Genomic DNA, 21,991 nt, shown 5'->3' with positions numbered 1-21,991 from the left:
TTTCAGTGAGCAAAAGTCCATTAGTGTAGCAAATCGCAGGAGTTCTTGCAGAGCCCTTGGAATATTTGGGGTTTGGCCTGGTTCAAAAGTTCAGGAGGACGTGCATCTTAATGGCCTCCTGGATACATTTTAAAACACCTTGACATAAATGACTCCATTTTATTTTATTTTTCACACTGGGTTAAATAAAAAATACAATGAAAACTATTTTCATTTGTTTTTTACTTTCTCAGTGTAGCTTCTAAAATATAAATGACATTTGTGGCTCACAGTTTTTCATTGGACAACTTTGCTTTAAGAGGTAAAGGGTGGAAGAGGGAAGAACATTTAGAAAAGAGGATGTTGGCTAGGTACAGAGTGGTAACAGTAGAAGTGGTGAAAAGTACACAAATTCTATTTTGAAAGACCAGGAAGAACTTGCTGATAATGGGGTGGGGGGAAGGTATGAGTGGGGAAAGAAGTCAAATATGACTATAAGGTTGGTTTGAAAATTGGAAAGACAAAGTTGCTATTTCCTAACATACGGAAGACCACAGATAGAAGGGGTTATAAGAGAGAGCCAGACTAAGATTTCAGCTTGGACAATGTTGTGTTTGAGAAGTTTATTAGACAGTCCACTAGGTGGATTTAAAAAATTTGGAATTCAGAGAAGAGACCCAGATTGGAGATGTGTATTTGGAGGTCATCAGAATTTATGTGACAAACTTGTAAGCATGGTTCAGATTGCCAAGGGTGGATAAAGAAGGGACCTGCTCAGGGACTGAGCTCCAGGGCACCCCAAAGTTAAGACATCAGGGAGAAAAGAAAGAATAAGAAAAGGAAAGCTGGAAGAAGTAACAAGTTAGGTAGAAAGCAAACCACTGGAGAATGGTGTCTTGGAAGACAAATGAAGAAATTATTTCCTGAAGGAGAAATTGTTGAATGCTGCAAAGTTCAGTAAGATGAAAACTGAGAATGCACTGGATTTAGCAATACAGAAGTTGCCAATGAACTTGAAAGACAAATTAGGTAGACGAAAAAGGAAGTGGAGCCTGATCAGAGTAGATTAACAGAAAATGGGAAGATAGAAATTAGAAAAACTTAGCAAAAAATTTTTTTTCAAGGAGGTTGCTGTAACAGAAGAAAAAGGAAATTAATAGCTAAGAAAAGAGTGAGGGCTGATCAATTTTTTTTTTTTAAGGTAGAAGAGATATCACCATAATGTACCACTGATGGGGATGTTTCAGTTGAGAATGGAAAAACTATAATGTAGGAGAGAGACAGGAATATTATTATAGTCATATAACTGATCAGGTGAGAGGCTATAGAAACTAGTGCAGAACATGAATACTCTATCTACAGTACCAGGATGCTAGACAGAGTATATTATGGGGAAAGAGAGAGGTAAGAAAGTAGATGTGGTCATGAGAATATTTATAAGTTTTCTAGTAATTGTTATAATTTATGAGGTAAAATTGAAAGCAAAAATATAGACCTGAGAGTGAAGACGAAGAAAGAGGCATTAAAGTTCTGGAGAAAAAGGAGAAAGTATAAAATAATCATCTATGGGAGAAAGAGAGTTAATGCACTAGGGAAAGGTGGTACAGGTGCTAGTCCCCACCCCACTTCTTTTGAACTCTTATCACATTTAGACCTGCTGTGATTCTCTGACACTCCTGTTCTTTCTTTCATCTAAGGCACTCTCTCATAAATGCCTACTTGACCTTAAGGTTCAGCACAAATACCTTTCTCTTCACAAAGTTTTGCTTGACTACCAAAAGCAGACTTATAATCTCCTCTTCCTCTTCAAATTGAACATACTTCTATTTAGCAATTATTTTATTGTTACTGTTTCCTTACATGCTTGTTTCTTCTGTCAAAGATTGATTCCTTTCAGGCCAAAATCCCTCCTCTTTTTTTTTTTTTTTTCATTTTGGTAGCATCATCACCTAATACTATACCCAAAGTTTAATAAATATTAAAAGAATAATCTTTCTACAGCGTGCCTGGCTGGCTCAGTCAGTAAAGCATGCAACCCTTCATCTCAGGGTTATGGGTTCGAGTCCCATCTTGGGTGTAGAGATTACTTTAATAAATAAACTTTAAAAGATTATTCTTTCTAGAAGGTAAAGCAGGTGACTAGCTTTGTAAAGCAATTAGATGCTCTGGCAGGGAGAATGCTTTCTGATTCTAATTATTCAATGTTAGGGAAGAACAGGCTAGTCATTGGTATCAGACTGAAGCAATGATAATACAATTAACATATTTTAAGCAGAAATTGGTTACTTACATTTTCTAGGAAATCCTAACATTGCCCAAAGAAGAAAAGCGATGCCTCCACATATCATACTTGACATGACTAGCATTTTCTTCGTTACTATACCTAAGGAAGATGCATGTCATTGTTTATATTCTAGAGGAAAAACAACAAACAAACAGAAAACTCAAGTAAGATTTACCTTTTTCTCTATCTTCTATATGTGCTACTCTTCACAATACTAGCGATTAATATCGGGAAAGTGAGAAAAGGTACTCAGAGCTAACTTCTCAGCAGCAAGAGTCTCAAACATGCTTTGGCTCCACTTTTTAGTGTCATTTCTGAAAACTATTTGACTTACTCAGTTTTCTTACCTTGGGCCCAGAATAGAAAACCAAACTTCATCCAGAGGGTTTTTTATTGCTGCCTCTTCCAAGGGGGAAAAATCTGGTGGAGAGGGGTAGATCCATCATTTCTTTGAAGTCTTTGTTTTATTAATGAATACTGCTTTTATTTAAGGGCATATTATGGACAATTGAAAACAAAAGTGCTGAGGACGCAAACTGGGATCAAGAAAGCATGCTAGGAGAGTCATGGGAGGCTTAGTTTCTGTACCCAAGGACAATCTCTGTGCCCCCCATTACCTGGCCTCTTGACATTCTGATCCACAGCCTCCATCCCATCCCTGTTCTCAATCCCTTCGCTCTCCATCTCCAAAGCTCATGGACAAGGCTCTTCTGTTACGAGGCTGGAACAGTAACGGCTTCCAGGCAAGCACCAACGGCTACCTTGTCCCAGGGGGTGTGGGCTCAATAGCCTGGGATTGCCAGACCACAAAGACGACTCTGAGAATTCAGTCTCTGATTGGCTCCTTACCTCCCACTTGCCAACTGCTCAAAGCCGAGTAGGGAGAGGCCCATACTCCTCATTTTGGGCGCCTTGCTGCGTAGTAACCTGTAATATGGAGCTAGTATCTTTTTTATGCTTTCTCAAACCTTCATACTTCTAAGTTTGAATGGGCTTTCAACATTTTATTTTTTTGTATTTGGAATGTCATGAAATATCTCTGAGAATCCCTTTTTATGTAATAATTTTTTGTGGATATAACTTCTCCAGGACATCGCCATCCTTTTCATCACAACCACGTCCCTTATTTTGTTGATGATTGCCTTCAAAATTCCTCTGGCTACATATCTAGAGTCTCTTCAAAAGTAGAAGTATCAATATACTCATGATCAGCTATTCCTTTCTACTTGTCTATTTTCTTTCTTTTTTTTTAAAGGTTTTATTTATTCATTTGAGAGAGACAGACAGACAGAGAGAGCACAAGCATGGGGAGAGGCAGAGGGAGAGGGAAAAGCAGACTCCCTGATGAGCTAGGAGCCTGACGTGGGGCCTGATCCCAGGACCCTGAGATCATGACCTGAGCAGAAGGCAGGGGCTTAACCATTTGAGCCACCCAGGCACCCCCCTACTTGTCTGTTTTCTATCTGACGTTGACCTTCAGCATTATCACTTTTTGTTTCTTTGCTGCATTTTATTCATTATTGACCAGTTCCCTCTTTTGATATTTTACAAAAATAAGTATATTTTTGTAAAATATCACATGAATTTATTACTGTGAGATGAAGAGGTAACATAACTTTACACTTAATTGTCTATGCACACGAATCAATAATTGACAGACTTACAAGAATGTGACATGACTAGTCATTGATCACAATGCGTATCTGTTTTATATATAGTGACCTATAGGCCGAAAAACTAGCAGTGAAGTTTGTATTTTATACAATTAGAGTAAATATACTGTAAATATATTATAATTATGCATAAGTATACTGTAAAACTAAAATTTGAGACGTGTAGCTGGAGCATGGTGTCATTTAATTAAACCAGGGCAAATGAAATTTGTGCAATCAGATGAGGAAAAATAATGCACAATCACCCCCAACACATACATACATTCTCTTGCAAAGGTACAAATAAAAATAAAAATATATACACACACATATATAAACATACATCATGTACATATATGTTATGGGCTATTGGTGTACTTACAAAATTCATATGTTGAAACCCCCCAATGTGATGGTATGAGAAGATGAGACCTTTGAGAGGTAATTGGGTTTAGATGAGATAATGGGGGTAGAGCTCCCATAATGGAGTGTGTGTGTGTGTGTGTGTGTGTGTGTATGTATTTCTTACTTACGTTTATTTTTGTCTACTCAGTCTGATGATTAGAGCATATTGAGGATTCATTGCTATAATGCAGACACTATGCTAAGTATTGGTGGGAATGTAAAATGGTGCAGCTGCTATGGAAAACAATATGGTGGTTCCTCAAAAAATTAACCATCGGATTGTTGTATGATCCAGTTATTCTATTTCTGGGTATACACTCTCAAAAAATTAAATGCAGGATTTTGAAGAGATATTTATAAACCTCATGTTCATAACAGCACTATTCACAATAGCCAAGAGGTGAAAGCATCCTAAGGATCCACTGACGGATGAATGAAGAAAATGTGATATATGCATACAATGGAATATTCCTCAGCTTTAAAAAGGCAGAAAATTCTGACAACATGGGTGAACCTTGACGACATAATGCTAAGTGAAATAAACCAGTCACGAAAAAACAAACACTGCATAACTCCACTTAAATGAGGGTCCTGACTAGTCAAATTCATAGAGACAAAAGTAGAATGATAGTTGCCAGGGACTGGGGGTAAGAGGACTTTTTTTTTTAAGATTTATTTATTTATTTGAGAGAGAGAGAATGAGAGAGAGAAAGTACATGAGAGGGGGAAGGGTTAGAGGGAGAAGCAGGCTCCTTGCTGAGCAGGGAGCCCGAGGCGGGACTCGATCCTGGGACTCCAGGATCATGACCTGAGCCGAAGGCAGTTGCTTAACCAACTGAGCCAGCCAGGCGCCCCGAGGACTTTTTGCTTAAGGGGTATAAAGTTTCAGTTTTGCAACCCGAGAAGAGTTCCAGAAACTGGTTGCACAACAATGTGAATGTACTTAACACTACTAAAACGGTACACTTCAAAACAGTTAAAACAGGAAATTTTATATATGTATATTTAGCCACATTTTTTAAGAATAGTATCCAAGAGGACTCTAGGCAATGACCCCCAAAAATGAGAAGTAAGAGAAGTATCTTCCAGCTCAAGAGAAATATCTCTGATGGGAAGTAAGAAACAGTTAAATAAGGTGATTTCTAAAAAAAAAAAAAAAAAAAGCCAAAAAAAAAAAAAACCCCACAAAATCACTCAGTAATGAAGCCATCAGCAGCACACAGCTGTGCTTATTTTTCTTCAGTTTTCTCTCCCCCATGGCAGGGCGGGGGGGGGGGGGGGGTGTCGGGAAAAAAAATACCACAACCCATTTTCTCATGGCTGAATTTTTCTTCTATTTATTTCATTAACTCTTCTTTAAGGAAGTGTTTTCAGATTTTTTCAGGATGTACTGTATATTTTAAACCCTTTTCTTCATTTTACTCATGTTTCTAGTATTTGATTTTGAGATGAGTTACTTCAGGATGAGTATTTAAATGTTTTAGATACAAAATAGAAAATATAAAACAATTATATTATTAATAGCAATATTTTGTGAAATTTGGAATCCAACTGCTTTGAATGTGGTAAACAAGAATATGGCGGCACAACAGGTGCTGGAGAGTGAGATTGGTAAAAGAGAATGTTGCCAGGCAACAAACCTGACCAATGTCTAGTGAGTCACATCTAAATAGGATCTGGCTTGAGTTTGTTGCCTGGCAACATTTCCTTGGCCAATCTCACCTCCAGCAACCACTGCACTGAGCTTATGGAGTGCTTGCTCCCCACCAGATCCCCCAGTTGCCTTGAGAAATGAATAAAGGTGGAGAAGTTCACTACTGGATAAAACATTCTGGTACATAAGTACATATGCTTCTCTTAATCTCAGGAAACAAAACTGAGGGTTGCTGGAGTGGTTGAGGGGGAGGGATGGGTGGCTGGGGGTGATGGACACTGGGGAGGGTATGTGTTATGGTGAGCACTGTGAATTGTGTAAGACTGATGGAATCCACAGACCTGTACCTCTGAAACAAATAATACATTATATGTTAATAGAAAAAATAATAAATTTTTAAAATTTTTTAAAAAGAATTAGAATGCCAAAATAAATACTATAAAAAAAAGTACGTATGCTTCAGTTTTGTACCATTTTATTCACTTGCAGTGGCAGCCTGGATTTAGAAGTTTGTGCTATGAAGTTTCTTTTTCTAGCAAACTGACTTGGCAGACCTCTCAGTGGCTATGCGCCTGCTTCACTCAGTCAGTTCTCTGTGACTTCGTAAGGCCAGAGCTTAAAGTAGCGGGAAGCCATTCCATATACACAATGACTTTCCTGAGGCCTTTCAGTCATTTGGAAAATATTAGCTGGGCACCCAAATACTTGATTAAATTTGATGAAGAAACAAGGGACTGAGGAATGGGTAGGTCAACTGATAGGTGTGCCGAGGGGTGGTGAGAACATACTTCAGGGTGGGTGATCAGGATTAAAGCTGCCTTTTCACTGAAAGAATTTTTGCAACCTATACATATTTGTCTCCATTTTTCTAGGCAACCCACTCCTTGGGGCTTATGTATAGAGTTGACCAGAATTAGCAAATTAAAATATAGAATTTCCCAGCCGGATTTGAATTTCAGATCAACAACAAATATTGCAATACAACAAATGAAAACATGGCGTCAGGCATACTTTACACTGAAAATAAACCATTTTTAATCCAATTTCAAATTTAACTAGAGAGCTTACAATTTTATCTTACATTTTATCTACTCAAGTCACATTTTTTCTCATCTTTTAAATTGGTAAGTGCTCCAGGGCTTGGTTTGGGGTTTTTCTTGATTCCCTACTTAGCCTATCTGGAAACCCTTAGGTAGTGGTACAGCACAGGGACTGAAGATAGGAGAGGAATATGCAACAAAGGAAAGATAGATCGGTGTCCTTTCAAGGGCAGGAAGGACTAAAGAAAGGAAAAATGGGAAAAGACAACATGAGACCTGAAGAATCTAGTGCAGGCTGTTTATTTGGAAAGTGAAAGAAAACGTTCATGAAGTGAGACAGGATGTGTGTCAAGCAAGTAGCCACTGGGAAGAATCAAGTTTCATTCTGCAGAGCACGTCTGGCAGCCAGTGTAAATACTGTCAGTATGCTTCCCAGTCTTTCCCCAGGAGTAGAGAAACATTTCTGTTTCGTTTGGCAGCTGTAATGAGTCCACCGGTGGCCAGAGAGGGAGACTTTTGTTCCTTAGGGGAGACATTTCCAGATGGGGACTTCATGTCATCTGCACAGTAAACTTCTGTTCATCTCCCCCAATCTTTCATCACTTTCAAACTGTCAGCATCCCGTGACATCTGTAAAGTGTCTGCTGGTGGGTGTGATATATCCTGTGTCTGCAGCAATCAGGGGTTCTATGCTCTCATATAAACCACAATCTACCTTTAGTAACTTGTTAAAAGCTTTACCTAATACTTTAGAAATAGTTTATATGAGTTGAGTGTTACCCAGGTTAGCAAGCCTGTCTCTTTCCTTAGATGTTAGCTTAGTCGACTGCCCTGTGACTTCAGAACTCTGAGGAGTTTCAGGGACATTATGAATTTGCCATAGTAACTAAAAGCAGAAGGGACATACGTTCCCCGTTTTCTACATGCTAAGTGCAACTGAGTCCTCTGCTCCAGTGGCTGTTGTCCTAGTGATCCAGCCTTCACTGGATTTAAGTGTTCACTCAACTGCAGTGGAAAAAATGTCAGCCACACTTTAGAGTCAAGACGAGAAGGAGAGGAGAGGATTAACTCATCCAGTACGGGTTTGCTACAGGCTTAGCCCCTGTAAGTCTCCAAAGTGACTAGCTATAGCTGAGCACTTAAGACTATCAATTTGGATAGCATTTCAGAGTAAGGACTCACATGACATGTTCTGACGCATCTTCTGGTTACAGACATAAGGAGTGGGCTGGTGGTTTCTGTGGTGAAAAATACCAAGGCAGCAGCAGCGGGGAGAAGCAAGATTTCCCCGTGTTACAACATCATGACCAAAATGCTTAGCATATAGCCTTCCTTAATGCCAGCAAAAAAGCTGCTCCAGCCATGCACCTAAAACACCGCTGTGCAGCATCAGAATCTCCTACCTGGAGGGGCGCCTGGGTGGCTCAGTCAGTTAAGCATCTGGCTTCTACTCAGGTCATGATCTCGGGGTCCTGGGATGGAGCTCTGCCTGGAGCCCACCTGGAGCTGGGCTTCAGCCCCAAGTCTGGCTCCATGCTCAGCGGGGAGTCTGCTTAAAGATTCTTTCCCTCTGCCTCTCCCCCTGCTCAAACTCTCCCTGTCTCTCTTTCAAGTAAATAAAATCTTAAAAAAAAAAGGGGGGTGCTCCTGGGTGGCTCAGTCGCTAAGAGTCTGCCTTCAGCTCGGGTCATGATCCCAGGGTCCTGGGATCAAGCCCCACGTCGGGCTCCCTGCTCCGCGGGGAGTCTGCTTCTCCCTCTCCCACCCCCCTTGCTTGTGTTCCCTCTCTCGTGTCTCTGTCAAATAAATAAATAAATAAAAATCTTAAAAAAAAAAAAAAAATCTCCTACCTAGAGTCTGACACTCAGACCCACCTGATTGTTATGCATCACCCCATAGTGTGAGGAGTGAGAGGGAAGTTCAGCAACTGCTCTTGCTTCTGCATCTATAATACTGTCCATCATACATGTTGCTTCAGAAAAACCGGTGTAGATGTATTGCTTGACCATTAGGCCTTGGGCATATGCTCAGTAGGTTATATACGATGAGTGGCTGGGAGATTTCCATTTCTGGCCATAGAACTGTGGCCAGTATCACAGGAAGCCTCCTACAAGAAGATTGGTATAAAGGTTGAACAAATTAAAAAAAAAAAACCAACAAGGATGAAACTTGAGGGACTCCCAACTGATCGATGCTTACTGCTTTTATTGTACCTGCCTGCCAGGAAAACAAAAAACAAAAACAACCTTTTTGTAGAAAGATATCATTCATAATCTCAACTGTTTTTACATACAATATCTGACATTTGATAAAAAATTATGAGGCAGCCTAGAAAAAAAAAAGACTAAATGGCAAAACACCAACTGACAAGCCAAATTAAAACAAACAAACAAACAAAAGACTGAGCTGCAAATGCTTTCAGATACTGATGGTATTGGAGAGGAAATCTGAAACGAAAATGTTAGAGTGTTCAAGTAAAGAGAAAAGTATAATTTCAGCAGCATGTAAATAATTCAAGAGTCAAATGAAAACTCTAGAACTGAAATAAGTAATAACTGAAATTAAAAATAACTTAATTAAGGATTAAGTGAGGGGGACCTGGGTGGCTCAGTCGGTTAAGTATCTGCCTTCGGCTCAGGTCATGGTCCCCGGGTCCTGGGATCGAGTTCCACATCGGGCTCCCTGCTCAACAGGGAGCCTGCTTCTCCCTCTCCCATTCCCCGTGCTTGTGTTCCCTCTCTCGCTGTCCTCTCTCTCTCTGTCAAATAAATAAAATAAAATCTTAAAAAAAAATTAAGGATTAAGTGAGACCGAGATGGAATCTGAGAAATAAAAGTGTTCAAAAAGGAAGGAGTAGGGCCCAGAGAGCTGATAGAACATTACTTCTGGGTGTGTCTGTGAGGGTGTCTCCAGAGGAGATTAGCATTTGAATCAGTAGACTCAGTAAAGAAGTTTATCCTCACCATTCTAGGTGAACATGATCTAATTTATTAAGTTCCTGCGTAGAACAAAAAAAAGAGAGAGAGAGAGAGAGAGAGAGGAATGACAAATTCTCTCTCTTTCTCTCTGCTTGAACTGAGATGTCCATATTCTCCTATACTTGGACGTTGGAGCTATTGGTTCTCAGGCTTTCAGACTCAGACAGAGATTTATATAATTGGCCTCTCCCCTCCCCCATGCCCCTGCAACTTTCAATTCTCAGGCCTTAAAACTCAAACAATCATACCAACAAATTTCCTGGTTCTTCAACTTTCAGATGGCAGACCATAGGATTTCTTGACCTCCACAACCATGTAAACCAATTCTAATAATAAAAAGAATATATTTATATATATCCCATAATAATGATATATATATCATATATATATATATATTCCTTTGAGCCTATCCACATTGTACAAATTGTCCCTTTATTTTATTCTTTTCAAACTGCCCTTTTAATGTATAGACTTGTTTTTTGATCCTGATTGTGGGTCTTTTTTTTGAACCTGTGTATGTCACTGTCACTGTGGTCTCTCAACTCTTCAATTATGTGACTGAAAATATAAGGTTTATTAATAAGAATAAGAATTAGGAAGGAATTTACTCAAAAACAATCATTCTCAAGCTCCCACCTTTACTTTGTACACTTGATGGGTAACTGAATGGATCCCTGCCTCCTGCGAATGCTGAATGAACTTCATAAGATCCTGACTTGCATGGCTCTAGAGGCTCATTTGCTTCTCCCTTTTGGTAAACTTTAGCTGGGAGCTGGCGCAAAAAGATTGAGGCAGTCTGAAGAGAGACAGCAAGACTGATCTCAGCTTTCCTGGACTACAGAGCAATTTCTAGGGCCTTTCTAGGGCCCGCCTCGGCTGTCAGTACGCATACTCCCTGGTGCGCTTCCTGGGCCCCAGTCCCGGTAATGTATTTCTTGCTACTAGAGAAACTAGATAGATGTTCCCTAACTCCTCTTAGGCTAACTTATCCCTAAGTAACAGAATTACAGATTGGGGCTTATCCTCAAGCCTCTCCCTAGGAGTGCTCTGGGTATGTGCAGTCTCCCAGCAAAGGCAAATCCTTTCTGTCAGGACCTTTGCCATGACACATACAGAATGTCCGTGCCAGGCCATTGCTATAGAAGAGCGAGTGTTTGGGGATTGTGTCCTTCTGTTCTCTCTCTGCTTGAAGGTTTTTCTCCAATAAATTCTATGTTATATCTGCACACGTGTTGCTAGTGATCTGTGCCCGTTGGCATGGCACTAACCAAAAAGATTTTTAAAGCTACTTTCTGTAGTTGGGAGATACAGAGAAATGACAAAAAGGAAGAGATAAGAGGAAGAAAGACTTTCAGTCTTGCATTTGTGTCTGTACTTATCTGAGGCCTCTGATAGGCTGCAGCTCCTTTGTATACACACAGGATTGGGACAGTGAAAAGAGAAGTTAAAGCTCATAAATATAAGCTTTTGCTTATAAACCGAAGTCTAAAATCACAATTCCTGTTTAAATTCAACTATGTTAGTTCACCTTCATCTTTTTTTTTTTTTTTTAACAGTTTGTTGGGCTTTCTTTTCAATAGCCATCAATGTCTGAAGAGGTTACTTATGCAGATATAAAATTTCAGGACTCCAGTAAAAGAGAAAACATCCATGAGTTTGACACAGTTGGGATAAAAGGTAAGATTTTGAACTTTGGATGTGTTTTAGGTTGAGCCTCCCATTTTTACCAAAATAATTATAAATTTTTAAGGTGCTGATGGGTGCATTGAACACTCAGTCTTTTACAATGTTTCTGTTTTAATATCACACTCAAGATAATTAGGATAGGGTAATAGTTCGATTTTACTGGATTATGAAACATTTTTCCCCCATAAAACAAGGAATACATGCTGTCCAGGAAAATCATGGTTTTGTAGGTTCTTTTTTATAAGAAAGTGCTAGTCACACATGTAATAGTAAAACTGGATCTTAACTTTCTCCCTATGTGACAAGCACTATCCTTCTTGCCTTATGAGGTAGAAATGGGCACTCTTTTGCAGGAGAGTGTCAGTGACTTCAATGAGTACATGCTGTGCTTGAGTGTCACATGCATGTGTGTGGATTGGAAAAGACTCTCTTGTTGACCTGCCAGAATTATGGAGGAGAGGGTTTGGAAACTATCGGATGTGCACAGGATATTTAAATACATCATTCAACCATTTGAAGTCTCTGTGTTCTCACCTATCAAATGGAGATAATAAGGCTTGTTTTATTATGAGATTGCAACCATAATTTAGTTTATGCTGCTGGTGCCATTTTGGAAAAGGCTAACATATTTAATGATTATTTTGTGAGGTTTAAATTAAAGATAGATAAAGATGACAAATACACCAATAAAATGTTTTTATTGGCCAGGATTTCACTAATTATTTTTTGTTTATTCATCTAGTCTAGTAGGTATTTCTTTAATATTTAAAATTGACCATACTTTTCAGTTCTGGGTACCATAAATAAAAATGAGAGGATATCAAAAAGAATGACAATAATAAATAAGAGAATAATGAGAATATTTTTCAGAAAGGGATATTAAGAAGGAATTAAAGTTCTGTTACTTTTAAGCTGCTCAATTTGACCAATTTAACCATTACCGTCAAACAAATCAAATTTTGTTCAGAGAGAGATACTAAGCAATCCTCTGTAGGCATGTAAGACTAAGTGGAAGAATATGAACTTAAAACTAAACAGTGAGGCATTTTATTTTAATATTAAACCATAGCTAAAGAGTGAGATAATAATATTCAGACCTATAAATGGGAATTTTGTGAATTAATATGGTATTATACTGTTAGGCATATTATTCATTCACTTACATAAAATCAGATTATATCACTTCTCTTTAGCTTGCTGTTAGGTCTATTCACTCTTTGAATGATTAGAAAATAATAGCTCAGGGAATATTGGTTTAATGGGGATACAGCTCTTTTTCATAAATCTTTAATTAATTTAGTTTCCCTAGGTATGAGATATATTTTGAACTAAATTTACTCATCTTAAATATGGTATTTAAGAAGTGACTGCTTTGGTTCAACTGTTGAGGAGAACTTAAGATACTTTAAAGTGATTCTTACAGTCGTATGATGGGATTAATGTTTCCAGAATCTGACTCATTATTTAGAAAAGGAAAATTAATGCTTATTGGAGGCTACAAAATATTTAGATACACACACACACACACACACACACACACACACACACACACACCATAGTTCCCATATGTTGAGCCTAGATATAAGAAAGAAGAAATGAGAAAGAGAGAGGGAAAAAGAGAGAGGGCGGGAGGGAGGATGGGAGAAAGGAGGAAAGTGAAGAAAGAAAGAAATGCAGTGTGTGTGTGTGTGTGAGAAACAGAGAGACAAAAAGAGAGAGAACTTTAAAAAATGTCATTTAATATTCTACCAAATCAAGCATATATTATCTCCAAATTTCTCCTATTTTTTTGGAGGTTAAGTTAAATGAAAAGACACATAGGGGACTAAAGGAAGAAAAGAGGTAAGGAAATATTGGAAGATATAATATTTGGGGCCCCTGGGTGGCTCAGTTGTTGAGCGTCCGCCTTCGGCTCAGGTCATGATCCTGGGGTCCTGGGATCGAGCACCGCATCAGGCTCCCTGCTCGGCGGGAAGCCGGCTTCTCCCTCTCCCACTCCCCCTGCTTGTGTTCCTTCTCTCCCTGTGTCTCTCTCTGTCAAATAAATGAATAAAATTTTTTAAAAAGATGTAACATTCAAAACCACACTGTACCTGAAATTTTGTATTTTTAAAAAATTTTTCCTCTAAAACTACTTCCTTTCCCCAATCATCCTCATCTCATTAAATATAAATATAAACACGTATTTAATACAATCAGCAAGTGTTTGCTATATGCCAGCACTATTCTAATTGTATTACCACTATTAATTTGCTTAATCTCTGATATTTTATGGCTTTCTTTTTTAACCAATGCAGAAACTAGGACATAGAGAGGTTAAGTGACTTGTCCAAGGTCCCCTGTTATTAGCAGCAGACCCAGCATTCAAGCCCAGGCATACTAGCCCTAGGAATGCTGTGCCTTTTTTTTTTTTTTTAATCACTATGCCATACTGCCTACAGGTGTATATATTTATTATCCACCACCTTTATCAAGTAAAAGATTTCTCATAAATATTTCATAAATTTGTACTATGGATTCTAACTTCAAAACATTCTTAATCAATTCATGGGTCATCACGTTCTCTAATCTTAGTAAAGTAAAGCACATTGATTAGTTTTCTCAATTCTCCTTTTCAAAGCCCATTTTTGCCTCTTTGTCTCTTGACTCGGCCTACCAATTACCAACATGTCCTGTGAGAATTAAAACAACTAACAAAATATTTTTTACTTATTCTTTAAAAAGGTATTTTAAAATGTCCTTGAGTTTCTAGCAAAACACATTCCTTTACCAGAGACATGTTAGGAAAGAAATAAAGGCAAAATGAATGAATGAATGAATGAATGAATGATTCAAATTAAGATGTATACCATTTCCAGGCCTGCCGGCTAATTTTGTTTTCCACAGCACCACCTGCTCCTTCCCATGGATGGCGCCAGAGAACCTTGGCTCTGACTCTACTATGCCTTCTGCTGCTGATTGGACTAGGAGTCTTAGGAAGCTTTTGTATGTATTACCCATGTTTTGACTGATAGGGAAAACACCTAGAATTACATGAGTTTTACAAGAAAGTTCATTCTTGAATTGAAGCTTTGGAATGATTATAGGTGATATAACCCAAGAGGTATTGATAAGTAGATACTTAAACATGGTAACCTGTTTCCCTCACTCCTATGAAAGGACTGCTTCCCTAGACTTTAATGTTTGTAATACTAGTTCAGCAGAAAGGAAATTAATGGTTGTGCTGAGGGATTAAAATTTTTTATCATTTCTTTTTTTAATCTGAAGTTTACACAACTTTGAAGATAGAAATGGGAAAATTAAATAAACTACAAAATTTCAAAGAAGAACTTCAGAGAAACGTTTCTCTACAACTGATACATAACATGAATAATTCCAAGATGATCATGGACCTGTCGAACACACTGCAAGAAATAGCCACCAGATTATGTCATGAGCTCTATAAAAGAGAACCAGGTAATCCTATATTCCTCTCTAAGCTATTTATTAGACAATGAATAAAAGCTAGGAGTCACTTGAGAATCATTAATCAATAATTAGCAGCTTTTCCCTAGGATGCCATTATTTGGAGAAAGGAATTAAATGTGGTTGACAGAGGACTTACTGATATTTCTGTGCCATTAGAAGTTTCTCTAATCTGACATTTACTACTGTTATTTTGGGCACTGAGATCAATAGAAGATAAGGTCACCTCTTTGTAGGTGACCTTGTTCCTACATTTCAGTCAATGTTTGATGAGAATCAATAAAAAAGGAAATAGTTAGGCCTTGCCTTTGGAATTAGGAGGAATTGTTTTTTTAATATCTCTAACAGTTTCTATAGCTATTAGAACTAAAACATGTTTTTTTGTGCTCTTGAGAACTCTCGCAAATATTCAATGTCAGGCAGCCAGAAACGACATAGTTGGAAAAGGCAAGGTTGATGTAGGTTTGGGGAGTTGATCTTACCACAGAATGTTTTTGTGGTTAGCGTTTATTGCCATGTAGTACTATAAAAAATGAAAAAAAAAAAGAGAAAAGTAAGTTAATTAATCATTATTCAGGACTCTGAGATAAGAAAACACACTGGAATACACTGGACATTTAATTCAAAATGTGTTGTTCAGATTATGTTTTGGACATATTGTAGTGGTATATAGGGACCTGGAACACAGCATGCATTTTCTTCACCTTTCATGTAAAAAAAAGAAAGACAAGTAAATTTGGTTAACTTATTATAGAGGACAATGGAATAATAAGAATAATGAAGATTATCAACACAAACCGAATGAAACTACGTTCTTCTTCCAGAGCACAAATGTAAACCTTGTCCAAAGACATGGATGTGGCATGAGGACAGCTGTTACATACTAATTGACAATTATGAAACATGGCAAGAGAGTGTCATGTTCTGTTCTGCTCAAAATGCCAGCCTGCTGACAATTAAGAACAAAAGTGTATTGGTAAGGTCCCCTGGATCTCTGCCTGTGAGGAAGGAAGTCACTTTTCCCGTCTAGAATAGAGAGGAATGAAGCATGTTGGGGAAGATTTGTACTAATCCAGACATGAGGTTATTTTAGCTAGGGTGTGAGGTGATTGAGACTTAGTACATTTATCATACGGAAGGACAGCCAAGGTGTCATCTAAAACCTTGGTTTAGGCCCTTAACATCAGTGGAATCTCAAAGGCTGGGCAGATGGGTAGACATGGGTCTGTGAGAATTTTTAGGTCTGTGATCATTTCCAAACTGAAACTTTAGGATCAACTCTCAGAACACAATTTCTAAGAATTTATCTAAAAGCAGAAGATCTGGAAATCGTTCCTGTGGGTTACCAATTCTGTAAAATCTATATAGGAGAAGGATTCTTTGTTTCTACCTTTTGTCTTTTTTTAACTAAGAGAAAAAGGCAACATATACCAGAATAAAAAGATAGGTTGGATAAAAATATGTATAAAAAGGTATAATTAAGATGGGATGTCAAAGGCAAGTGCTAAGCAGATATATGATACTGACTCCCAGGGTTCCAAGAAAATGAGTTCTCTGGAAGATTATTTATGTAAATATGTATTTCTTTACTTTCTTTTTTCTATATTTAAGTAGCATCTCCATATTTTACTTATTCCTCTGCATTTCTGGTCTCTCAGATAGTATTCCCATATTATTTAAGGAAAAAATTCATTTTCACAGAAGTGTCCGCTTCCCTACTGTAAGAACCTGGGTCCTCCTTTATGGCTGCAGGGAAAATCAAACCATAGTCTCTTCCTCCTCTGATCATTGTCAACTGATCCATTCTTAGTTATTTACTAAAAAAAAAAGAAAAAAAGAAAAAAGAAAATGTCTAGAAAATGAGGGAAAAAGAACTTACTTTGGCTATAAAATTTTGGACTGGATCTAAATTCTATTCTATAACCACTTCTCATCTGACTTTGCTACATTTTTTCTCCTACTTTTTCAGTTTCTATTAACTTGAGTATATAGTAATTAACCACTTCCTTTGCTCCTGGACTGACTACTACCGATACTTGAATCTTGAAGTTTGTGACCTTCATTGCCCTAAGTTAAAGTAATGCATGGATTGGTAGATACTTTTCCTTGTGAAACAGTAACTGATAAATAACTGTTGGAGGAAACCTTACAGTAAGGAGCACTTTGTTTCAATTTCTTCTAATGGCATCAAAAAGTAGTAGTGTAATGTCAAAAGTGTTACCTTAAAACAGTAATTTGTAAGAACTTACATTGTGAGGTAATGTACAGAAATGGGAGACAGTTATTTTTCTTGGGGGGGGAGACAATTATTTTTTTAACCATCTCTATTTCTTGTAGGAATTTATAAAATCCAAGAGGTTACGTAGATACTGGCTGGGATTATCTACCCAAAAATATCAAAGAAGTTACCAGGAACTGGATGAGACAATTATCTCTTCCAATTGGTAAGTCTTCATTCTTACTGAATTTTTCCGGTTGGTTTGAGTAAAGGTGTTTCCCCCAGGAGCAATATTTATTACAATTAAAACTAGTTTCAGTTGAAATTGCACCCTTAAATAATTCTTTTCTGTCAGGCTTCTTTAATGTTTGATAATGCAAAAAATTGCCACAGATGTCTTCTCATTATCTTGACAAGTCACTAATGAATTTCTTTCTAGTAGCCGAATAAGAAGGGATTTCTGGGAGACTTTCATCTCAGAAAATTATAGAAGCCAACAAAATTCAGTGGGTTCTAACCATGTGCTTAAAACTCTTTCACATGCTGGGATTCAAAGATGAATGAAAGATTGATTCTTTTCTTTGTTACTTATTGATTGTATGTGCAGACTAGTTAAACAATTCTACATATAAAAAGAATACAATGTGATAAATCCTTCAGTAAAAATACATGGAACAACCAAAGATAAAGTTTAGCTGTGACTGTTATTGAAATGGCCATTTTGAATGAAAAATTTAGAGATAGTAAAACATTTTCAGTAAAGAGAATAAGATGTGCAAGGGCATGGTATATTGTATATAGGGCATACATAAAACAATTTGTTGTATAGTATATTAAGAAATATGGTTGTAAATATACCATCATGAATAGACTCATATGTTATATATGTGCTACCTGACATAGGGGGAGAATGGACAGGCAAGAAGTACATAAACATAATGCCAAAATACCATTTGTATTTATAATCCCTTAAATTTGGGAAGCAGACAGGTTAGACTAAAGAAAGAAACCAGAGCCTCAACCTGCCCACAAATTTATACATACTTGTTTGTTGAGGACACATCAAGCAGGAATGAATGCAGGGCAGTTGTGTGGGGGGCCAGCCACACTAAATCTAAACCCTGAGATTCCTGCACACTCCCCACTGTGGGCAAGAAGCAAATACAAGTTTTGATTGTTTTGTTTTGTTTGCATTTTCCTTCAGACAGAAATAGTAGATGTAATAATATGGGTCCAAAAAACAAGGCAGCGCTGTCTTTGGCAGTTTACAATCATGGACAGAACAAAGGATATATGTATGCAAATGGAGGAGAAAAGGAGGTATATTTTAAAGATCTCATTTGGAGTGAAGGGAGTAGAAGTAAAGGTCGTGTGTGCATCATGGGAGAATACAGATGGAATCTTGTTTGAAAAAGTAGAATTTCCATGTGTTTATTTGTAACTATTGCTAATGGGAAGGTAATCTATAGCGGACTAGAAAACACAGTATATATTTCAAATTATTAAGAAATAATACCAAAATAAAAAATATATAATAATATATGTATATATGATACATTGTATATGTGTACAATATATAATCATATATGTATTTCATTTTGTTGTTTATTCTTAACGTTATTTTGGGATTAGTTTCTTGAAAGGTGCTGTGATCAATGACATCTGTATCATGTCACTTCAAATAGGAAATTTCACTTTTGAAAATTGAATTGATATTTATTTATTAATGTTCATTATTTATTGACTAAAATATTTAATACTAAATTTTTCCCAAAAGATGATACTTTCAGTTTACAAGTTTGTCTTTGATGCCTAGTCCCTGCTCAGTAATCTTGTTTTAGGAGCTGGTAATTATTCAGAACTTCAGGATAAAATATCTGAAAAATGGCTAGAGGGAAATGTTACTTGGAGATGATGTTGAACAGAAGGTACCATATATTAGGTTAATTCCTGGCTTGGATGATTATGAAAAATATTTGAAGAGATAGTGTCAAAGATCTATTACAGGGGCCAGACTGGAGAATTTAATAGAACTGTATTATTCTAAATCATATTAAGTATTGGGGAAGGGAGGTGATACATCTGGAAGTAAAGGACAGCAAATAGTCCAGATGTAAAAAAGTGGAAAAGGCAGATTGAAGTAAGGCAGTGTTTGATACTGCATGTAGGTTGATAAAGATAAGGAGCTTGGACACTCTTGGTACTCCAAATAGTAACTAAAATTTATTTTACGCAATGCAGACCCAGGAACAATGATATATTGAAAAAGTAATTTTTTCCCTGTGGATGTATTTCAAATATTTGACTTGCTAATTGTAATTCTTTGTTTTCTCTTTCAGGATTACAAGAAACAGAAATGTTGTAAATGGTAGGATGCATTGTGGGTATATAGACACAGTATATGTTTACTATACAGACTGTAGTTTTCCAATGCGTTTTATATGCCAGAAGCTGGCTGATCCAGTGAAGATTGAGAGTGAAATACCAGATGGAAAATATAGTTAGTGCAAGTATTTCTCTATTATCCTGCGATTAAGGCAACTTTAGGGAGCACACATCTTGTGGACCACACAAAGGGAATAAAGATGCTGGGAGACTAAATCGCTGTCTGTCTCCTAACAATGTACATTTTTAAACTTTCTTCTTTCTTTCTTCTCATTTGCTGAGTGAAAGGAATCCAAAGTCATACCTTCTCATCTAGATACAGTCCAGATACTGTTGAGCATAAATACAGTGTGTTGGGTGAACATTCAGAAACGTGATGCTAACTTTTCCTGCTTTTCCAGGAATAAACAAGGAAAATACCAACCTTACAGAACACCAGGGAAAATGAAATCTAGGAATATATAGAAAGGATAATACATCACGACCAATTGGGATTTATTCTAGTAATACAAGTTGATTTACATTTAGAAAAAAATAAGAAAGAGGGAGAGAAAATCTATTACTATTTTAATAGATGTAGAAAAGCATTTGATAAAATTTAACAGCTAATCTCTAAGAAAACTAGAAGAAGAAGGTTTCCCTAATCTGATAAACAGTGATATATTAATAAAGAGGAAAAAAACAAATGAAGCAAAAAACTACCAACAACAACAAACTCTAAACCTAACATCCTGCCTTTGGTAAAAAGTGAATGTTTTTTCTTTTGAGCTCTGGAACAAGATCAGAATGATTTTTATCAAGTATTTTATTCAGTAACTTCTACTGTCTTTTAGAGGTCCTAGAAGTAAAATAAGGCAAGAAAAATAAATTTAAAAATATAAAAAATAAGAAAGGAAGAAATAAGACATTTTTATATGTAGTTAATATAATTACGTGTGTATATATATGTTCTATATATAAATTATATAAATTATTAGAATAAATATTTTATCAAGGCTATTGGATAAAGTCTCAAAATATCTCAATGCTTAAACATCAGTTATATTTCTGAAGGTTAGCAGTAAACAATGGAAAAATTTAAAAAGCAATACCATTTATAAGAGCATGCAAAAATAAAATAGTAATAAATGTAATAAAATTCAACTTTCTGCCCAATCCTGCTTCCTTCCGCTCCCTTGCACAGGTGGTAACACCAAGAGTGCTCCCTAATAAACCCCCAGCACACTAATCTTGATTTCAGAATCTGTTTCCTGGGAAACCAAGCCTGCAAGCGTTGCTGACAAAATAAAAGAAAACCTTAATAAGTGGAGGGTTAACCATGTACTTGAATTGGAACACTCTATATTCTTGGGATATAAAGTCTCCCAAATCTACCTACAGAGTGAATACAATCCCTGAAAATATCAGATAGATTTTTTTTAAATGACATGCTAATTCTAAAATTAACATAAAAATGCATAGGATTTAGAATAGCCAAGACAGGGCACCTGGGTGGCTCAGTCGTTAAGCGTCTGCCTTCAGCTCAGGTCATGATCCCAGGGTCCTGGGATCGAGCCCCGTATCGGGCTCCCTGCTCTGCAGGAAGCCTGCTTCTCCCTTTCCCACTCCCCCGCTGCTTGTGTTCCCTCTCTCGCTGTGTCTCTCTTTGTTAAATAAATAAATAAAATATTAAAAAAAAAAAAAGAATAGTCAAGACAACATTGGAAAGAAGAATGGAAAAATTATGGTACTGAATATCAAGATTTACTTTAAAGTCATAATAATAAAAACAGTTTGATTTCATACCAGAATAGATATACATCCACAGGACCAGAAGTAGTCCAAAAAAAAAGAAAGAAAAAAAGACTTATTCATACAATGCACACAATTGACTTGTTTATATGTTAAAAAAAATTTGTCACTGCCATTAGAGGTAGAAAGTGATGGTCTTCTCAATAAATGGAACTGAATCGATTGGATATCTGCATGGAAATAAGTGAAACTTCATATCTACCCTATACCATACATAAATATTAATTTAAAATGGATCATAGAACTAAACATGAGAGTTCAAAATATAAAGCTTCTAGTTAGGGGCGCCTGGGTTGCTCAGTCAGTTAAGCATCGAACTTGTGATTTAGGCTCAGGTCATGAGCTTAAGGTCCTGGGATCCAGGCCCCGGTTAAGCCCCAGGAGGAACCCCACGCAGGGCCCTGGGCAGCTCCTCTGGGGCTCCAAGCTCAGCAGGGAGTCTGCTTGGGATTTT

At 37.1% G+C, this 21,991-nt stretch overlaps 1 protein-coding gene across 4 annotated transcripts; it reads left to right on the top strand.

Moving 5' to 3' along the window:
* The first annotated feature begins 6,036 nt into the window (after positions 1–6,036).
* CLEC12A (C-type lectin domain family 12 member A) lies at positions 6,037–21,221 on the top strand. Of its 4 annotated transcripts, none has more exons than XM_027595705.2 (8): positions 6,037–6,154; positions 10,758–10,915; positions 11,573–11,669; positions 14,565–14,663; positions 14,946–15,134; positions 15,968–16,119; positions 17,481–17,587; positions 19,701–21,221. In XM_027595705.2, the coding sequence occupies exons 3-8, from the start codon at positions 11,579–11,581 to the stop codon at positions 19,864–19,866; spliced, it is 804 nt and encodes a 267-aa protein (XP_027451506.1). In that variant the 5' UTR covers positions 6,037–6,154; positions 10,758–10,915; positions 11,573–11,578; the 3' UTR covers positions 19,867–21,221. The 4 variants fall into 4 exon arrangements, with proteins under 4 accessions (XP_027451506.1, XP_027451505.1, XP_027451507.1 ...); XM_027595704.2 differs by having other exon boundaries at positions 11,549–11,669; XM_027595706.2 differs by lacking the exon at positions 10,758–10,915 and having other exon boundaries at positions 11,549–11,669.
* Positions 21,222–21,991: the final 770 nt, after the last annotated feature.

This window comes from Zalophus californianus, chromosome 9 (genome assembly GCF_009762305.2).
Source record: "Zalophus californianus isolate mZalCal1 chromosome 9, mZalCal1.pri.v2, whole genome shotgun sequence".
Classification (NCBI taxonomy): domain Eukaryota; kingdom Metazoa; phylum Chordata; class Mammalia; order Carnivora; family Otariidae; genus Zalophus; species Zalophus californianus.
This window is presented reverse-complemented; position numbering and strand designations above follow the sequence as displayed.